Below are 18,813 nucleotides of genomic sequence, written 5' to 3' on the forward strand. Positions count from 1 at the left end.
AGTGGAATAGGTGGAATGGTATCAAATATAGCATACACATGGTTTCCATGTGTTTGATGCCATTCCATTTACTCCATTCCAGCCATTATTATGAGCAATCTTCCCCTCAGCAGCCTCCACTGAAATTGTATGATGAATGAAAACAATCACATTACTGTTCTATTGGCTATTAGATATTTGCCGTGTTCATGTGCTAGTGGGAAATCTGAAATGTCCATCTTGCTAACTGGTTGAACGCGGCATGTGTATATTAACTACAACCAGTTAGCAAGTCAAATGTAAGTTTCCTAGTTCCGACTAGCACGTGAATGCGGCTAATTCTGAGGAATTATGGGTAGGAAGAAGCTGCCCATGCAAATGGGGTGGATATGGGAAACGGGAAAGAATTCTGGGAAACAGTGTAATGACTCCAAGTGAAGCTGAATAGATTTACAATGTGATTTATTAGGTGCCCACAAGTTTAAATACTTGAGAAATTATACTTAGGCCTGGCCTACTTTCCTTCAGAATATTTAAATGAAGATATCAGTAGCTGCTGTTAGAACTAGCATTGCATATTGGTTAGTTTCCATTTGTAGATTCATATTCAGTATTTAATATTCATTTTCAAACAGCCACACATCTTAGAAAATATGGCGTAGAAAGAAAATGGCTGCTTTAGAGTGCGCTGGTACAGAGAAGGCTAGAGAGCTGAGGAGCACTAAGGCAAGTAAAGATGTCTCCTTCAATCTCAATTAAACACTTTCCACTGTTACTGTACAATCTAGAGTAGACAGAGGTATCAAAGAGCCCCGGGAACAGGGAAATTGTCATTTTAAACACCCTAAAACCAAAAACAGTGCTTTCTCACCAAACAAACCTAAGTGCCATGCAGAAACCACAGAATAATCATTGGTATGGGGGTGTTTTCACTCTCATTTTGATTTACGGGCCACATGAGGTGAAAGAGACACTGAATAATTGTTGCTTCAAATGTACAATAGAGCGAGTTGTTCCAGTAATGAGAGAACATGGGGATGTGGGACAGTTTTGCTAGACTCATGCCGTGTCATAATCCTATTTAAGACCCCTTGAGAAGCAGGGTATCATTAAAAAATGACTTTACTTCCTCCCCGTTCCTGCCTCAATTGATATTCATGGCTCAACTTCAGTGTGAGCCGAGCTTAAGTTGAATACATTTGAATCGGCATTGATTTATTTTTATTGGAGTCATGAATGTTATAGCAATTTCAAACGCCGTATATTCTAGCTTCAAGATCCCTGACCAAAATCTAGCAGGGAGGTGTGTGCAAATCAAATTACAATAACATGAAAGAACAGTTTATAATGATTTGTACAAAAAGAAGTACATTCTAACTCACACAATGTCTACAATATATCCTCGCTATGTATCAGAGCGAGAATTTTGAAATTGTAAATAACACAAATGATGAACGTGCATGATATTAAAAGTGACAAGTTACAGCACACTGACATCCTTGTACCCCCGCTGTTCCTCTGTTGTACAGCAGCATTGTCCCTGTCACACAAGCTTGTTGTTGTTTCTGCTTACCAAACAATGGGCCACTATGCAGAGCACAAAGGCTGCTGACCCTAAGCCTATCAGCGTGAACTGCACCGTCTCCAGCATGTCAACACGAGATAACAGCTCCTTCTTAAACCTGTCCGCTGTCTCGTCATCCAGGGATGCCGTCTGTAGAAACAGGCAGTCGTTGAGGTATAGCAATTACAGAAACGAGAGGTTATATACTTAGAAAATACTTTGGAAATATGCAATAACAAACGCAAGTTAAAACGTTTTAGAAGGAAGACCTGGCAGCAGTAAGTACAGCTCAAATGACTTACCTCGTTTAGCCAAACTATAGGGAGTATGGTGTAATCTTTCACTTTCTTTAACACCCTGGAGAATATGTAATGAGAGAGAGATATCCTTGGATGAGTGTCTGTATATGCAATAGTAAAGTACGGGAAAATATTAAAGACATTAAACCTACGTGATGATCTTGGAGGGGCCGTACATCATGTTCACCTGCAGTCTCTTAGCGAACCTCAGACTGAACCCTGTGGTCTGACGGAAACAAACACCAAACACATTTATTCCCACAGCAGTTAGGCCTACTGTACTGTACACGTCAGCAACAGACAATCAGGATCTGTCAAAATCTAAATAGATGCGAGAGCAAGGGGATGTCGCTTATTGAGAGAACAGCACAAGAATACCATGAATACCATGCGTGCTGAGACTTTTTTGGGGAGCGTTAGCATATGCACAGAAGACTGCATAGTTGGGAAGGTCATTGGACATATCCTAGAGATCAGAGGTGAAAGGTGAATGGATGCAGGGCTCTCACCGGTTCCACATCCAGGAACGTGACGTGATGCTCCTCACTAGGACCAAGGCCCTCCACATCTTCAACCAGGTATGGACTACCATGCAGGAAGTGAGGCAGGGAGATGTAGACTGGTTGTCCTGGTTGAGAATATCAAAGGTGGACACGTTGATCACCTGGTACTGCATACAGTACCTTTAGAACCCACAGTATTCCCTGACCAGGAAGAACTCTGGGACCTGCTTATAGTGGAACGGAACTGCAGTAAATGCTAGTTGATATTAACCCTTTATTGCTCCTGTAAGTCTCTCTGGATAAGAGTGTCTGCTAACATGACTAAAATATGAATTTATTAGACTTCTGTGCCATTCATACAGTGCTAATAGATCATTAGACCATATTATTATTTGCATCCGGTTGATGTCCAGCAGTGTAGGAACCAGTTAGTGACTGTTGCCCGTGTCCCTCACCACGAGAGGAGCTGATGTCTAGGACTCCGGCCAATGTGCAGTTCTTAGTGACCACGGAGTCCGTGCAGAAGCACTGGTTGTCTGGGTTGACTGCAGGGGAGGCTAGGGTGAGCGGGGGCAGTTTGAACCGGTACACCTCGATCCCCTTCAGGTCCAGGCTCCTCTCATACTCAGCTGACACAGACCTGAAGACATTGAAGAACAGTGCTTTTAGGAGACAAGGCTCTTTGTTTTTGCCGGGTCCTGACCTCTTGTGGTCATGAATAGAAAGGCATCTTCAAAAGTGAGGATGGGAATAAAGAGTGCTGATTTGGGATCAGTTTAGTCTTTTAGATGAATGAATAAGATTGCATGGAGGGTGGTACCTAGATCAGCAATACTCTGAGATGCTCATTGCATATGGCTGCAGATCTGACTACAGTGTCTGTGAATATTAGGCCAAAGGACATAGTGAAGAGTCCCTTCCAGACTTCAAGGGGGGTGATAAACAAGTAGTACATTTCTATTGGCTGTATGACGGCAGTGAACAGGATTAAAGCTGATAGAAGTTGCTTTACAAACTAGGGCCACTGCAAAACATAATCAGTTATCATCTCCACTTGTCTTCGTATACCGTGACACCAGTCTTCATTAGATCTGAACATTACTATCCACCCCAATAGGTAAATGATCACTCCACCTGCTGATGTCAGGGGAGAAGAAGTACAGAGGCTTCTTCTTGTCCAGGAAGGGAGAGAATGACGAGCCATCTGATGAAAATAGTCAGAACAAGGGTAAAGTTAGTCAGAACAATGGTAAAGAACATAGAATTGAATATACAGTATTAACCATGGCAGTATAAGATGACTTAGTAAGGATTCTCCAGTGTTCTTAATTGATTTCTTACGCATTTGAAATGTTTCGGTTGTGTGATGATAGAGTAAAATGTAATTCAACAAGACAGTGATGCAATGCAAGTTGTCTGCTGCCTGGGTATTTGAGTGACTGTACCTGTGCCGTTGATCATGTCGCAGTATGTGTTGTTCCAGAAAGACACCTTTCTATTAGAGAGAAATGGGCTCATCAGTAAAGCCATCAGTTATTGGGTAATACGACCCAGACAAAAACTGCCTACGATCAAGGGCGGACTGGGACAATAATTTGGCCGTGGCATTTCAAACATACCAGCATATTTTTTTCCTTGAGGCCCCCACACCGGCCTATTTTTTTTCTTTGAGGCTCCCATTATTAGCCAGATAATTATTTGGGGCACAAAAAAAAATAGTTAGACAGGCCTACTGGGCCTACTGGGCTACAAATGGACCAGCCCATCTGGCTTTTGCCCAAAATACCAGATGGCCAGTCCGCGCCTGCCTACACTCACCAAAGACCTGTGGTTTTACATGGTTTGCCAGGAGAATTCTACAGATGATGCTGTAAATCCATGACGCCATTAGACTGAATTGACAATATGGACCCTACGATAACGGTAACAGACTCAGATGTTTCACTTTAAAATGTATGCCAAACAAAAAGCATTGATTTCAAAGTTTAATAACAAACCATGCAACTCTATGCACAAGGACTACTTTGAACAATTTACACAAAAAATGTCACAAAAACACATTTACTAGAACTGTGCAGATGCACATTTTTCTAACAGAATTACAGTTTATTTTTTATTTTTTTTATTGATATTACAGTAGGTGAAGTGGATTTACATCCGGTAACGGAATAATGGTAAGAGAATTACATCATGGGTCCCTGTTATGATATGGGGGGAAGGTTAGTGTGTACTCATTGCACTATTTCGATTCAACCCTCAACAACAACTCTCCAACTTTAGTGTGTTGAGGCTCAAGATACTCACTTTTTCCCCTGCCAGCTGTCAATGATAGACACTTTAGAGATGTCATCCTTGCCTGTGAAGACACTGTATGGCCCGTCATAGGTGCCGTTGTACTGAGGAAACAGCACATCACACCATAGTACAGTTAGGTAGCTACACAACATTACATTTCATTAAGTTATTCCTACATTCTCAGTGAATGTCACATAAATAATGTAGATTGGTATTTTTTGGAATAATGTACATATAAAACGAAATAAAGAATTTGTATTATTCTATATAGGGAAGGTGTATGAAAATGATATGCTGTGAGCTTACAGGAAAAAAGAGTCCCAGTGTCCCTTTCAGAATGGGGTCTTTGTAACCCCAGAGTATTTCCCTCACTGTCCGTCGCTGGAAGAGTGAGACATTGTTTAACTTTATTGCAGCTTCCAGTGCCCATGGGGGAAACAACTTGTACCCACCCTGAAAGGAAGGAGAAGAAAAAGGAAGTTGCATTTCCATTATTCAAAACGAGTACATTACATAATGTCAGCACACATGCATATTACAGATTCCCCGGCTCATACAGATAGAGGATTACAACATAAATGTTTTATGACTGATGTGGTGACATGCGAGAGAGGGCTGTGTCCTACAAATGGTTGTATTATTGCCTCTAACCTCATAGATCCTTGAACATATAGAATACAAATGTCCCGATCTGTTATCTACAGTGCCTTCAGGAAGTAGTCAGACCACTTGACATTTTGTTAGGTTACAGCCTTGTTCTAAAATGGATTAAATACAAAAACTCCTCAGCAATCTACACACATTACCCCATAATGACAAAGCAAAAACAGGTTTTAATTTGCAAATATATAACATATAAAAACAGAAATACCTTATTTACATAAGTATTCAGACCCTTTGCTATGAGACTCGAAATGAAGCTCAAGTGCATCCTGTTTCCACTGATCATCCTTTTTATTTATTTTTATTTTATTTACTTTTTTTGTTTTTTTAAAGCCCCCTTTTTCTCCCCAATTTCGTGGTATCCGATTGGTAGTTAGTCTTGTCCCACCGCTGCAACTCCCATACGGACTCGGGAGAGACAAAGGTCAGGAAGGCTGTGCATCCTCCGAAACACAACCCAGCCAAGCCGGACTGCTTCTTGACACAATGTCCGCTTAACCCGGAAGCCAGCCGCACCAATGTGTCGAAGGAAACACCGTACACCTGGCGACCTGGTCAGCGTGCATTGCGCCCAGGCCGCCACAGGAGTTGCTAGTGATTGGACAAGAACATCCCTGCCGGCCAAACCCTCCCCTAACCCGGACGACGCTGGGACAATTGTGCGTCCCTGTCGGCTGCGACAGAGCCTGGACTCGAACCAGGATCTCTAGTGGCACAGCCTTAGACCACTGCGACAGAGCCTGGACTCGAACCAGGATCTCTAGTGGCACAGCCTTAGACCACTGCGACAGAGCCTGGACTCGAACCAGGATCTCTAGTGGCACAGCCTTAGACCACTGCGACAGAGCCTGGACTCGAACCAGGATCTCTAGTGGCACAGCCTTAGACCACTGCGACAGAGCCTGGACTCGAACCAGGATCTCTAGTGGCACAGCCTTAGACCACTGCGACAGAGCCTGGACTCGAACCAGGATCTCTAGTGGCACAGCCTTAGACCACTGCGACAGAGCCTGGACTCGAACCAGGATCTCTAGTGGCACAGCCTTAGACCACTGCGACAGAGCCTGGACTCGAACCAGGATCTCTAGTGGCACAGCCTTAGACCACTGCGACAGAGCCTGGACTCGAACCAGGATCTCTAGTGGCACAGCCTTAGACCACTGCGACAGAGCCTGGACTCGAACCAGGATCTCTAGTGGCACAGCCTTAGACCACTGCGACAGAGCCTGGACTCAAACCAGGATCTCTAGTGGCACAGCCTTAGACCACTGCGACAGAGCCTGGACTCGAACCAGGATCTCTAGTGGCACAGCCTTAGACCACTGCGACACTTGGGAGGCCAAGATGTTTCTACAACTTGATTGGAGTCCACCTGTGGTACATTCATGATTGAGAAAGGCACACACCTGTCTATATAAGGTCCCACAGTTGACAGTGCATGTCAGAGAAAAACCAAGCCATGAGGTCGAAGGATTTTTTATGGTCACTCTGACAGAGCTCTAGAGTTCCTCTGTGGAGATGGGAGAACTTTCTAGAAAAACAATCATCTCCGCAACACTCCCCCAATCAAGCCTTTATGGTTGAGTGGCCAGACGGAAGCCACTCCTCAGTAAAAGGCACATGACAGCCCACTTGGAGTTTGCCAAAAGGCAGCTAAAGTGTCTCAGACCATGAGAAACAAGATTCTCTGGTCTGATGGAACCAAGATTGAACTGTTTGGCCTGAATGCCAAGTGTCACGTCTGGAGGAAACCTGGCAAGAAAACACAGGAGTGGCTTCAGTACAAGTCTCTGAATTGTCTTGAGTGGCCCAACCAGAGCCCGGACTTGAACCTTATCGAACATCTCTGGAGAGACCTGAAAATAGCTGTACAGCGATGCTCCCCATCCAACCTGACAGAGCTTGAGCTGCAGAGAAGAATGGGAGAAACTCCCCAAATATATGTGTGCCAAGCTTGTAGCGTCAACAAAGTACTGAGTAAAGGGTCTGAATACTTCTGTAAATGTGATATTTAAATTTCTAAAAGGCTGTTTTTGCTTTGTCATTATGGGGTGTTGTGTGTAGATTGATGAGGGGGAAAAACTATTTAATATGGCTGCATCCCGCTACCGGGATCGATATGACAGCAGCCAGATAAAGTGCAGGGCGCCAAATTCAAACAACAGAAATCTCATAATTAAAATTCCTCAAACATACATGTGTCTTATATCATTTTAAAAGTATTCTTGTTGTTAATCCCACCATAGTGTCCGATTTCAAATATGTTTTTCAGCGAAAGCACTACAAACGATTATGTTAGGTCACCATCAAACCACAATAAGCACAGCCATTTTTCCAACGAAAGATAGCAGTCAGAAAAAGCAGAAATAGAGATAAAATGAATCACTAACCTTTGATTATCTTCATCAGATGACACTCATAGGACTTCATGTTACACAATACATGCATGTTTTGTTTGATAAAGTTCATATTTATAACAAAAAATCTGAGTTTACATTGGCTAGTTACATTCACTAGTTCCAAAAACATCAAGTGATTTTGCATAGCCACATCGTTTCAACAGAAATACTCATCATAAATGTAGATGATAATACAAGTTATACACATGGAATTATAGATATACCTCTCGTTAATGCAACCGCTGTGTCAGATTTCAAAAAAACTTTACGTAAAAAGCTAATCATGCAATAATCTGAGACGGAGCTCAGAACAATAGCCAAATTAGCCGCCATGTTGGGGTCAACAGAAACCAGAAAATACATGATAAATGTTTTATATATAAATATATTAGCAACTGGGACTGAGGAGCAGGCTGATTAATATGGGCACCTCTGTGCACCTTTCATCCAAGCTACTCAATACTGCCCCTGCAGCCATAAGAAGTTTTTAATCCATAGTAGAATAAGGCTGTAATGTAACAAAATGTGGAAAAGGTCAAGGGATCTGAACACTTTCCTAAGGCACTGTACATGTGCACTTCAACCAAACATTCACTATAACACTGAGACCACCACAGCCAGACTCACAACTAAATAAGTTGTGGTTTGTAAAAACAGTAAAAGCTAGGGCCCCATAACTTATGCTGTGCTTGTAACGGGTGACGCTCTCCTCATCCTCGGACGAGGTGAGGAGAGAAGGATCTTCAGACCAAAATGCAGCTTCAGGGAAATAAGCCATCTTTATTATAAATACGACGATGGCAACACGAAAACACAAACACTTTCAAATTTACAAAATAACAAAACGACGTATACGAAACCTGAACATAAACTTACATAACTAATACGTAACACTTACGGACAGGAAACATACTACATCGAAACGAAACGAACAACCGAAACAATCCCGTATGGTGTAAGACATAACACAGACACAGGAGACAATCACCCACAACGAACACTGTGACAACGCCTACCTAAATATGACTCTTAATTAGAGGAACGCCAAACACCTGCCTCTAATTAAGAGCCATACCAGGTAACCCAAAACCAACACAGAAACAGAAAACATAGAATGCCCACCCAACCTCACGTCCTGACCAACTAACACACAAAAACTAACAGAAATAGGTCAGGAACGTGACAGTACCCCCCCCACAAGGTGCGAACTCCGGACGCACCAGCACAAAGTCTAGGGGAGGGTCTGGGTGGGCATCTAACCACGGTGGTGGCTCAGGCTCCGGGCGCGGTTCCCACCCCACCATAATCCATCCTAGCCCCCTCCCTTCAAGAATGTCCACCCTCTTACTTCCCCCACAAAATCCTCCTAATAACAAATCTAATAATGACAATACCGGGACAGAGAGATAAACCAAGACAGAGGGATAGATAAGACTATAGAGGTAGATAAAGATAGAGAGGGAGATCAGGATAGAGGGGCAACTCCGGACTGAAAGGCAGCTCCGGACAGAGAGACAGCTCTGGACTGATGGGCAGTTCTGGGTATCTAGCCTTTTCAGGCTGAAGGGCAGCTCATGGCTGACTGACGACTCTCGATGCTCATGGCTGGCTGACGGCTCTCGACGCTCATGGCAGGCTGACGGCTCTCGACGCTCATGGCAGGCTGACGGCTCTCGACGCTCATGGCAGGCTGACGGCTCTCGACGCTCATGGCAGGCTGACGGCTCTCGACGCTCATGGCAGGCTGACGGCTCTCGACGCTCATGGCAGACTGACGGCTCTCGCCGCTCATGGCAGGCTGACGGCTCTCGACGCTCATGGCAGGCTGACGGCTCTCGACGCTCATGGCAGGCTGACGGCTCTGGCTGCTCATGGCTCTCTGACGGCTCTGGCTGCTCATGGCTCTCTGACGGCTCTGGCTGCTCATGGCTCTCTGGCGGCTCTGGCTGCTCATGGCTCGCTGGCGGCTCTGGCAGATCCTGTCTGGTTGGCGGCTCTGGCAGATCCTGTCTGGTTGGCGGCTCTGGCAGATCCTGTCTGGTTGGCGGCTCTGGCAGATCCTGTCTGGTTGGCGGCTCTGGCAGATCCTGTCTGGTTGGCGGCTCTGGCAGATCCTGTCTGGTTGGCGGCTCTGGCAGATCCTGTCTGGTTGGCGGCTCTGGCAGATCCTGTCTGGTTGGCGGCTCTGGCAGATCCTGTCTGGTTGGCGGCTCTGGCAGATCCTGTCTGGTTGGCGGCTCTGGCAGATCCTGTCTGGCGGGCGGCTCTGGCAGATCCTGTCTGGCGGGCGGCTCTAGCGGCTCCTGTCTGGCTGACGGCTCTAGCGGCTCCTGTCTGGCGGATGGCTCTATAGGCTCATGGCAGACGGGCGGCTTTGCAGGCTCATGGCAGACGGGCGGCTTTGCAGGCTCCTGGCAGACGGATGGCTCAGATGGCGCTGGGGAGACGGATGGCTCAGATGGCGCTGGGGAGACGGATGGCTCAGATGGCGCTGGGGAGACGGATGGCTCAGATGGCGCTGGGGAGACGGATGGCTCAGATGGCGCTGGGGAGACGGATGGCTCAGATGGCGCTGGGGAGACGGATGGCTCAGATGGCGCTGGTGAGACGGATGGCTCTGGCCGGATACGGCGCACTGTAGACCTGGTGCGTGGTGCCGGAACTGGAGGCACCGTGCTAATGATAAGCACCTTCCTACTAGTGCGGGGAGCAGGGACAGGGCACACTGTATTCTCAAAGCCTACTCTACCCCTGATGCGTGGTACCGGCACTGGTGACGCCGGGCTGAGGACAAGCACATCAGGATTAGTAGGGGGAGAATATACAGTGTGTACAGGGCTCTGGAGACGCACTGGTAGCTTAGTGCGTGGGGCCGGAACTGGAGGCACCGGGCTAGATACACGCACTACAGGGAGAGTGCGTGGAGGAGGAACAGGGCTCAGGATACGCACTGGTAGCCTAGTGCGTAGTGTAGACACTGTAGGTACTAGGCTGGGGCGGGGAGGTGGTGCCGGAAATACCGGACCGTGGAGGCGTACTGGCACTCTTGAGCATTGAGCTTGCCCAACCTTACCTGGTTGAATACTCCCGGTTGCCCGACCAGTGCGGGGAGGTGGAATAACCCGCACCGGGCTATGTAGGCGAACCGGGGAAACCATGCGTAAGGCAGGTGCCATGTATGCCGGCCCGAGGAGACGCACTGGAGACCAGACGCGTTGAGCCGGCCTCATGACACCTGGCTCAATACTCAATCTAGCCCTACCAGTGCGGGGAGGTGGAATAACCCGCACTGGGCTATGCACTCGTACAGGAGACACCGTGCGCTCTACTGCGTAACACGGCGCCTGCCCGTACTCCCGCTCTCCACGGTAAGCCTGGGAAGTGGGCGCAGGTTTCCTACCTGCCCTTGGCCCACAACCCCTTAGCCCCCCCCCAAGAAATTTTTGGGAGTTACTCACGGGCTTTTCGGGCTTCCGTGCAAGACGCGTCCCCTCATAACTCCGGTTCTTCAACCCAGTAGCCTCTGCTCTCCTCAGTGCCTCCACCTGTTCCCATGGGAGGCGATCCCTTCCAGCCAGGATCTCCTCCCATGTGTAGCAACCTTTACCGTCCAATACATCGTCCCAAGTCCATTCCTCCTTCTTTCGCTGTCCCTTACTCCGTTTACACCGCTGCTTGGCTCTGGATAGGTGTTGGTGGGTGATTCTGTAACGGGTGACGCTCTCCTCATCCTCGGACGAGGTGAGGAGAGAAGGATCTTCAGACCAAAATGCAGCTTCAGGGAAATAAGCCATCTTTATTATAAATACGACGATGGCAACACGAAAACACAAACACTTTCAAATTTACAAAATAACAAAACGACGTATACGAAACCTGAACATAAACTTACATAACTAATACGTAACACTTACGGACAGGAAACATACTACATCGAAACGAAACGAACAACCGAAACAATCCCGTATGGTGTAAGACATAACACAGACACAGGAGACAATCACCCACAACGAACACTGTGACAACGCCTACCTAAATATGACTCTTAATTAGAGGAACGCCAAACACCTGCCTCTAATTAAGAGCCATACCAGGTAACCCAAAACCAACACAGAAACAGAAAACATAGAATGCCCACCCAACCTCACGTCCTGACCAACTAACACACAAAAACTAACAGAAATAGGTCAGGAACGTGACAGTGCTCATACATTCCAGACACTTGGTTCCCTTCAACCCCAGCTCTCCTTATTGTCCCGTTTCTCTACTCCAGACAAAGTAACCCCGACAGAGGTGGAATACACAATATCCACTCAGACAGGTAGAGAGCCATCACAAGGTAATGAGGTGTCACCCACTTACAGCCACAGCCAGGTTGAGGGAGGTGACACTGTCCTCCTCAGACCCCACAGACATGGAGGGCTCAAATATGGCCCCCGCAGGGAGCAGGAAGGAGATGGTGTGGCTCTCTGGGTTGGCCGTGATGTTCTCTTTGGGCAGGTACCGCGTCCTGATGGGTAGAGAGAGACACACGGACGAGTGGCACCCACCCTCCCTTTCGTTCTCCTGCTTTCTCACCCAGTGACTTTTAATCTCTCGTACATTATATCATATTAGATTCGATTCTAGATTAGATTTAGTAAAATATAGGTGTTTTCTTTTCATCTATATGAATTGTAGATATTAAAGTGCAATTTATAATTCAAAATCATCCAAATATATTTAGAATACAAAGTGGAGATGAACAACACCATAGGTTTTCTCCCTCTATACAGCGTTGAAATCACCTAACAGAGATGATGCACATCGTATATACATCATGTTGTGGATCTTTTAGAGACATTTGAGTGAGTAGGTACCTACTTGTATGTGTAGGGCCCTTTCTCCACCAATTTTGGCTTTGACCCATTCTCCACCACGTCCAGTGGGTTCTGCACGTCGAAGAGCCAGAACTGTCTGTACACAGGTGCGTCTGCAGACACCCAGTTGTCCCAGGCTGTGGTCCCAGGCTCGATGACCGATTCCTGCATTCACCAGACAGACTCTTTCTGTACAGTGCCCTGGTTTTAGGTAAAGCAGCAATCTTTTCACTCATTTATTTAAGTTATGTCCAAAGTGGCTGTCAACTTTTTAGATGTATTTGGAAAATATGACCTATTAATGCAAGAGACTTAACAAATGAAGATATTTCTTTCACTTACTGTTTAGAATCTACTCTCATGTCCCTTTCTTGCTAGCAGAAAACCACTTTTTCCTAAATGGACCTCTTAGAAATCCTCTTATTTCTATGTTTCTCTTGCCCACCTCTCATGCATTTGATTGACCACCTCCACAATGTTTACACCTCTAGCAAGCTGACACTCACCTTTGTAACGGTCTCACGGATGATATTGTTCCCCACGGGGATAAGGATTATACCTAATATGGCCACCGCAATTCCAGCCCCAATTCCAACCTTTAGCCCACACAGCTTGTTACAGCAATCCATGGTGGTGTGTGTTTCTGTCTGTGGGTGTATGTAGGTTCCAGCAGCAGCCGTGCCAGTGGAGAGACCGAGAGACTGAGACGGAAGGACAAGTACAGGCAGACGTAGCTGGTCCTAAACTAGGCCACCTACTGATAAGAGGTATATAATAATGTGACAGCTGGGTGTTAAAGGTTGAGTGATGATGACTCCTGGCCAAAAGATATCACTACACTATATGACAGCTGATTAGAGCTCTGCTTAACTGAGGAGGAGTCAAGAAGGAAGGAGATGCTCTGAGAGGCACTGTGATTTCTGTACCTTTAAATGTGGTCCCGTGTGGCTCAGTTGGTAGAGCATGGCGCTTGCAACGCCAGGGTTGTGGGTTCATTCCCCACGGGGGGACCAGGATGAATATGTATGAACTTTCCAATTTGTAAGTCGCTCTGGATAAGAGCGTCTGCTAAATGACTTAAATGTAAATGTAAATAGAGAGCAGGTCTCTGTATATCATGTTGTGTTAACTGGATATTCTAAAATTATTTCCTGATGGGATGTGGGTTGCTTTATGCTCTCCCCCTGCTTAGAGGAAGAGATGAGATGGTCACTGTTGGAGGTGTGTCGGAGGAGACAAATTGGGTACTTTTCAGATAATATATCCACAACTGTATGTTTTTAATGGAATTTGCAGAGCTTTATTAATCCCATGCTGATAACGAAGAATAAGAAGATGCGTAATCTTAATTATATGATTATGGCAAACCACGGTTATGACAGCCATAAATTTGAGTGATATTGGCGTTATCTTTTCCCTCGGTTTGGTCAAATGTCAGGTCATTCAGTATGTGGGAGATTCTGTGTCACAAATATGCCCCCTGGTGTTACAAATACAGACCTACATCTTTTGTTGAACAGGTGTATTTATTATTGCAATACCGTACTGACATGCGTTATTCAGGTGTTATTATCTTAGAGTTAATAGGTTCCTCCTCTTCCCTCCAGGTGACCCTCAGTCCCACATCTCTACTTTACTAACATCCCTGTCCCAGAGGAAGCTGGTGGGAGGACATATAAACTCAGCAAAAAAAAGAAACGTCCTCTCACTGTCAACTGCATTTATTTTCAGCAAACTTAATATGTGTAAATATTTGTATGAACATAAGATTCAACAACTGAGACATAAACTGAACAAGTTCCACAGACATGTGACTAACAGAAATTGAATAATGTATCCCTGAACAAAGGGGGAGGGGTCAAAATCAAAAGTAACAGTCAGTATCTGATGTGGCCACCAGCTGCATTAAGTACTGCAGTGCATCTCCTCCTAATACTGCACCAGATTTGCTAGTTCTTGCTGTGAGATGTTACCCCACTCTTCCACCAAGGCACCTGCAAGTTCCCGGACAGTTCTGGGGGGAATGGCACTCACCATCCGATCCAACAGGTCCCAGACGTGCTCAATGAGATTGAGATCCGGGCTCTTCGCTGGCCATGGCAGAACACTGACATTCCTGTCTTGCAGGAAATCATGCACAGAATGAGCAGTATGGCTGGTGGCATTGTCATGCTGGAGGGTCATGTCAGGATGAGCCTGCAGGAAGGGTACCACATGAGGGAGGAGGATGTCTTCCCTGTAACGCACAGCATTGAGATTGCCTGCAATGACAACAAGCTCAGTCCGACGATGCTGTGACACACCGCCTCAGACCATGACAGACCCTACACCTCCAAATCGATCCCGCTCCAGAGTACAGGCATCGGTGTAATGCTCATTCCTTCGACGATAACCGCAAATCCGACCATAACCCTGGTGAGACAAAACCGCGACTCGTCAGTGAAGAGCACTTTTTGCCAGTCCTGTCTGGTCCATCGACGGTGGGTTTGTGACAATAGGCAACGTTGTTGCCGGTGATGTCTGGTGAGGACTTGCCTTACAACAGGCCTACAAGCCCTCAGTCCAGCCTCTCTCAGCCTATTGCGGACAGTCTGAGCACTGATGGAGGTATTGTGCGTTCCTGGTGTAACTCGGGCAGTTGTTGCCCTCCTGTACCTGTCCCACAGGTGTGATGTTTGGATGTACCGATCCTGTGCAGGTGTTGTTACACGTGGTCTGACATTGCGAGGACGATCAGCTGTCCGTCCTGTCTCCCTGTAGCGCTGTCTTAGGCGTCTCACAGCACGGACATTGCAATTTATTGCCCTGGCCACATCTGCAGTCCTCATGCCTCCTTGCAGCATGCCTAAGGCATGTTCACAAAGATGAGAAGGGATCCTGGGCATCTTTCTTTCTGTGTTTTTCAAAGTCAGTAGAAAGGCCTCTTTAGTGTCCTAAGTTTTCATAACTGTGACCTTAATTGCCTACCGTCTGTAAGCTGTTAGTGTCTTAACGACCGTTCCACAGGTGCATGTTCATTAAATTGGGAAACAGTGTTTAAACCCTTTACAATGAAGATCTGTGAAGTTATTTGGAATTTTATGTATTATCTTTGAGAGATAATGAAAAAGGGACATTTCTTTTTTTGCTGAGTTTAGGAGGATGGGCTCATTGTAATGGCTGGATTGGAATTAATGGAACGGATTCAAACGTGTGGTTTCCATATGTTTGATACAGTTCAACATAATCCATTCCAGCCATTACAATGAGTACATCCTCCTATGGCACCTCCCACCAGCCTCCTCTGCCCCCCTGACCTGCCACACCCTGTTCTTCGCTTTTACGGACACCAGGTAGCCTAGTGGTTAAGAGCGTTGGGCCAGTTAGCAAAAAGTTTCTGGTTTGAATCCCCGAGCTGACTAAATAAAAATCTGTTGATTTGCCCTTGAGTAAGGCACTCAACCCTAATTGTTCCTGTAAATCGCTCTGGATTTGAGCATCTGCTGAATTACACATTTTTATTTAAATATATTTAATCCACAGGAGGGCATCAAACTCCACTTGAAGAATCACTACAACAGGTGCACAAACCTGGGCCAATGAAAAAAGCTTACGTGTGATCCCTTGTTCAATATGCCAAAGCAGCATGTGCATTCTACATAATAAACTGCGATCTGAAAGAGGCTGATCAAGCAAATGTTAATTGTCAACAACAACAAATACTGTCAGTTAAATATTGGTTGAAGTGACTGTCTCTCACATTGAGATACTTCAGAATGACACCATCACCACAGCAGCCTACCACAGCTATTTGTTATTATGTGTTATTACACTACAGTCCACCTGTTGGATCCTTCATCTACAGAACTTGGCTTCCTCCCCTCCAATTCTCATTCTCATCTCCATTCCATTTCCACAATAAAAGTTCTAAACCTATTTCAATGTTTGGTCCTTGCTTCGCAAACAGGCACATAAACATGCCTCTCTTCATGTGAAACAATTTGGAATAGTTACAATATATTAGAAATGACATGAGAAGATGTATGCAATTAAATCTAGTGAATGCAGTTATATTTAATGACATTGCAAGACTGGGGTATGACTAACATTACCATTTCAGACTACTGCCATGATTATTAACAGGCGCAAGGTTCTCAGATCAGTCTCGTTTGCTTTCATTTCACATAGGTTGGAAGAGCTGTCAAAGTTTTTTTTTTAAAGAGTGCTGTGAGCTGTACCTCTGTGGCGCATAGTGTCTGTCAATGAGCTGATTGTTTAGGAATTGAATGAGTGTGCATTAACCCATTGAGACATGACATCATATCTAACCATGCAAATGATCAGAGGCTTGAAGATAATAATTGCAGGATTTGAACCCATGCCTCACATGAAGGAGATGCCTGCGTTAGCCCTTGTCCTGTTCTTTCTGATTCTCTAATACCCCTGTTTGTCTTCACCTTCGCTAATAGCCCCTCCTTTCCTACCCACTATCCGCAGGGGAGCCAGTGCCCCCATCTACCCCTCCCCTATGGGGTATCCCTACCAGTGCACCATCCTGGGCAACCCCAGCCCACTTACCAGATCCTGGATCCAGCAACACCTCCTCCCACTTCACCGTGAAGGAGAGACAGACTGAGTGGGGCTCAAACCCACATTGCAAGAAAAGTGACCTTGAAGTGCTGGGTGTGTAAAACCCAGCATATACCTCATGAGCCACTCCTGAGACCTGACAAGGGCTCATCCGTGATATTTAACCAGACATGTCTAGAACACTTAAATACAAACATCTTGGGCAAAGCTAGCATTCAAACCCATGTTGGAGTTGGCTTGATCTCCAGCACTAACCTGTTGAGCTATCGAAGAACTCAGGGGTTCAGAGCTTCAAATGAGTATTCATCACTATGTTCTCTTCACTTGTATTCTCCACCAGCATGATCCTGTGCAGTTTAACTGAGAGGACACTGAAGACTCCAGTGTATTAGTAAGTGAAAAAGATCCCGTTCATGGCCAAGTTAATTTTTTAAAATTGATATCACTGTAACATCTGCTTCCAACTCACACCCTCAAACACGTAGATCCCCTGAACGTAGCTCACTTTCCAGCTCACACTCTCAAACACCTATATCCCCTGAACGCAGCTCACTCTCCAGATCCCAATCACCTGAATTATAATCACCTGTTCACTCACCTGTATGTCATTATCACACACTATTTAGTTCAGTTCTTTGCACCCCATCACTGTGAGGTATTGTTTGTATTGTGACACATGTTGTTCTGAGCGCTGGGGTTTTCCCCCCTGTGATTTATGCCGCTCATGTATGATAGTTTTTGCCTTCCTCACTAACAATTCCTTTTGCCTATTCCCTGCCTGTACATTAGCCTATTGGATTTCCTGTTATCTACCTTTTGCCTGATCTCCTGGACTAGGTTACTAGCCTTTTCCCTGCCTGTACTGTTGCCCTTTTGGACCCCTGTGTATGACCTTCTGCCTCCTCCTGTGGTCCTTTGCAATAAACACCTGCTGTGCCCTGTGCTTGAAACCAGTTCTGTCTCCCCTTGTGTTCATTACAATCACAATATCTTTTATTTTGGATCTTGCTGAGGGCTTAAGCATATTCCGTTGAATAGCTTACTGCTTGGGGGTCGAGTGTTGGTTTGTGAAGATGGCCCCCTACGGTAGACAGTAGGTTATAATGTTCATTCACAGCATCACAACTCAGGCGAAGGACAGTATAGCTAATTAGACTGCTGCCCAGGTGAGAGGTTAGAGGGTACAGGAGCAGCCTAGAGAGAGTCACTGTCCAGCAGGTCTCAGCTCCTTTTTCACCATCCTCAATGTCCTTGCCCACATCTGGGTCCTCAATGGTAGGAGTGATCTGTGGAGACAGGCGCTTCCACAGTAGCCTTTTTATATATTAAATCAGTTTAAATGTAATTACATTTGATATGTGATATGATCCTCAAGCTTTTATCCAATTTGGTGGTATGAATTAAAATTATCCAACAACTGGCTCACCAGAAAACTAAATTGATAGCTGTACAGGAATCTTACTGAATAATTCCACCTTTGTTGTCCAGAAACAACCATTATTAATTTCTATGCAACTATCCCTCAAAGTGGGCCTGAATGTCTCACGTTTTTTAATATGATTCAATGGGCTTGTTGAATTCATCCTAAATTTAGATTAGGTGAATGGCTTCTTGTTGACCAGGTTGGCACAGGGATCTTCCCAGAGCCGGTCTTGGGGAGACCTCTGACAATCAGCACCTTCC

The 18,813-nt window shown here is 45.7% G+C and overlaps 1 protein-coding gene and 1 long non-coding RNA gene across 2 annotated transcripts; one reads left to right on the plus strand and one right to left on the minus strand.

The window, feature by feature from the left end:
• Nucleotides 1–435: 435 nt before the first annotated feature.
• Nucleotides 436–13,237, minus strand: LOC139533908 (platelet glycoprotein 4-like). The gene is made up of 12 exons (XM_071332391.1): nt 13,068–13,237; nt 12,566–12,726; nt 12,065–12,212; nt 4,947–5,093; nt 4,650–4,741; nt 3,791–3,840; nt 3,480–3,549; nt 2,801–2,985; nt 2,352–2,470; nt 1,995–2,068; nt 1,846–1,900; nt 436–1,693 (listed from the first exon to the last, which is right to left on the minus strand). The coding sequence occupies exons 1-12, from the start codon at nt 13,188–13,190 to the stop codon at nt 1,523–1,525; spliced, it is 1,395 nt and encodes a 464-aa protein (XP_071188492.1). The 5' UTR covers nt 13,191–13,237; the 3' UTR covers nt 436–1,522.
• On the plus strand, nt 12,665–18,083 carry LOC139533909 (uncharacterized). The gene is made up of 2 exons (XR_011666881.1): nt 12,665–12,772; nt 13,225–18,083. It is a non-coding gene; the product is annotated as an uncharacterized lncRNA (long non-coding RNA).
• The last annotated feature ends 730 nt before the right edge of the window (nt 18,084–18,813 follow it).

The sequence above is a fragment of the Salvelinus alpinus genome, chromosome 11 (genome assembly GCF_045679555.1).
Source record: "Salvelinus alpinus chromosome 11, SLU_Salpinus.1, whole genome shotgun sequence".
Taxonomy (NCBI): Eukaryota; Metazoa; Chordata; class Actinopteri; order Salmoniformes; family Salmonidae; genus Salvelinus; species Salvelinus alpinus.

Excerpts from the sequence above, each read along its gene's own strand:
- LOC139533908 (XM_071332391.1), bottom strand. The coding sequence starts at position 13,190 with ATGGATTGCTGTAACAAGCTGTGTGGGCTAAAGGTTGGAATTGGGGCT. Across the intron at positions 2,069-2,351 it reads CGTTCCTGGATGTGGAACCG|ACCACAGGGTTCAGTCTGAG; the intron begins GTGAGAGCCCTG and ends TGTTTCCGTCAG. Across the intron at positions 1,901-1,994 it reads GGCCCCTCCAAGATCATCAC|GGTGTTAAAGAAAGTGAAAG; the intron begins GTAGGTTTAATG and ends CATATTCTCCAG.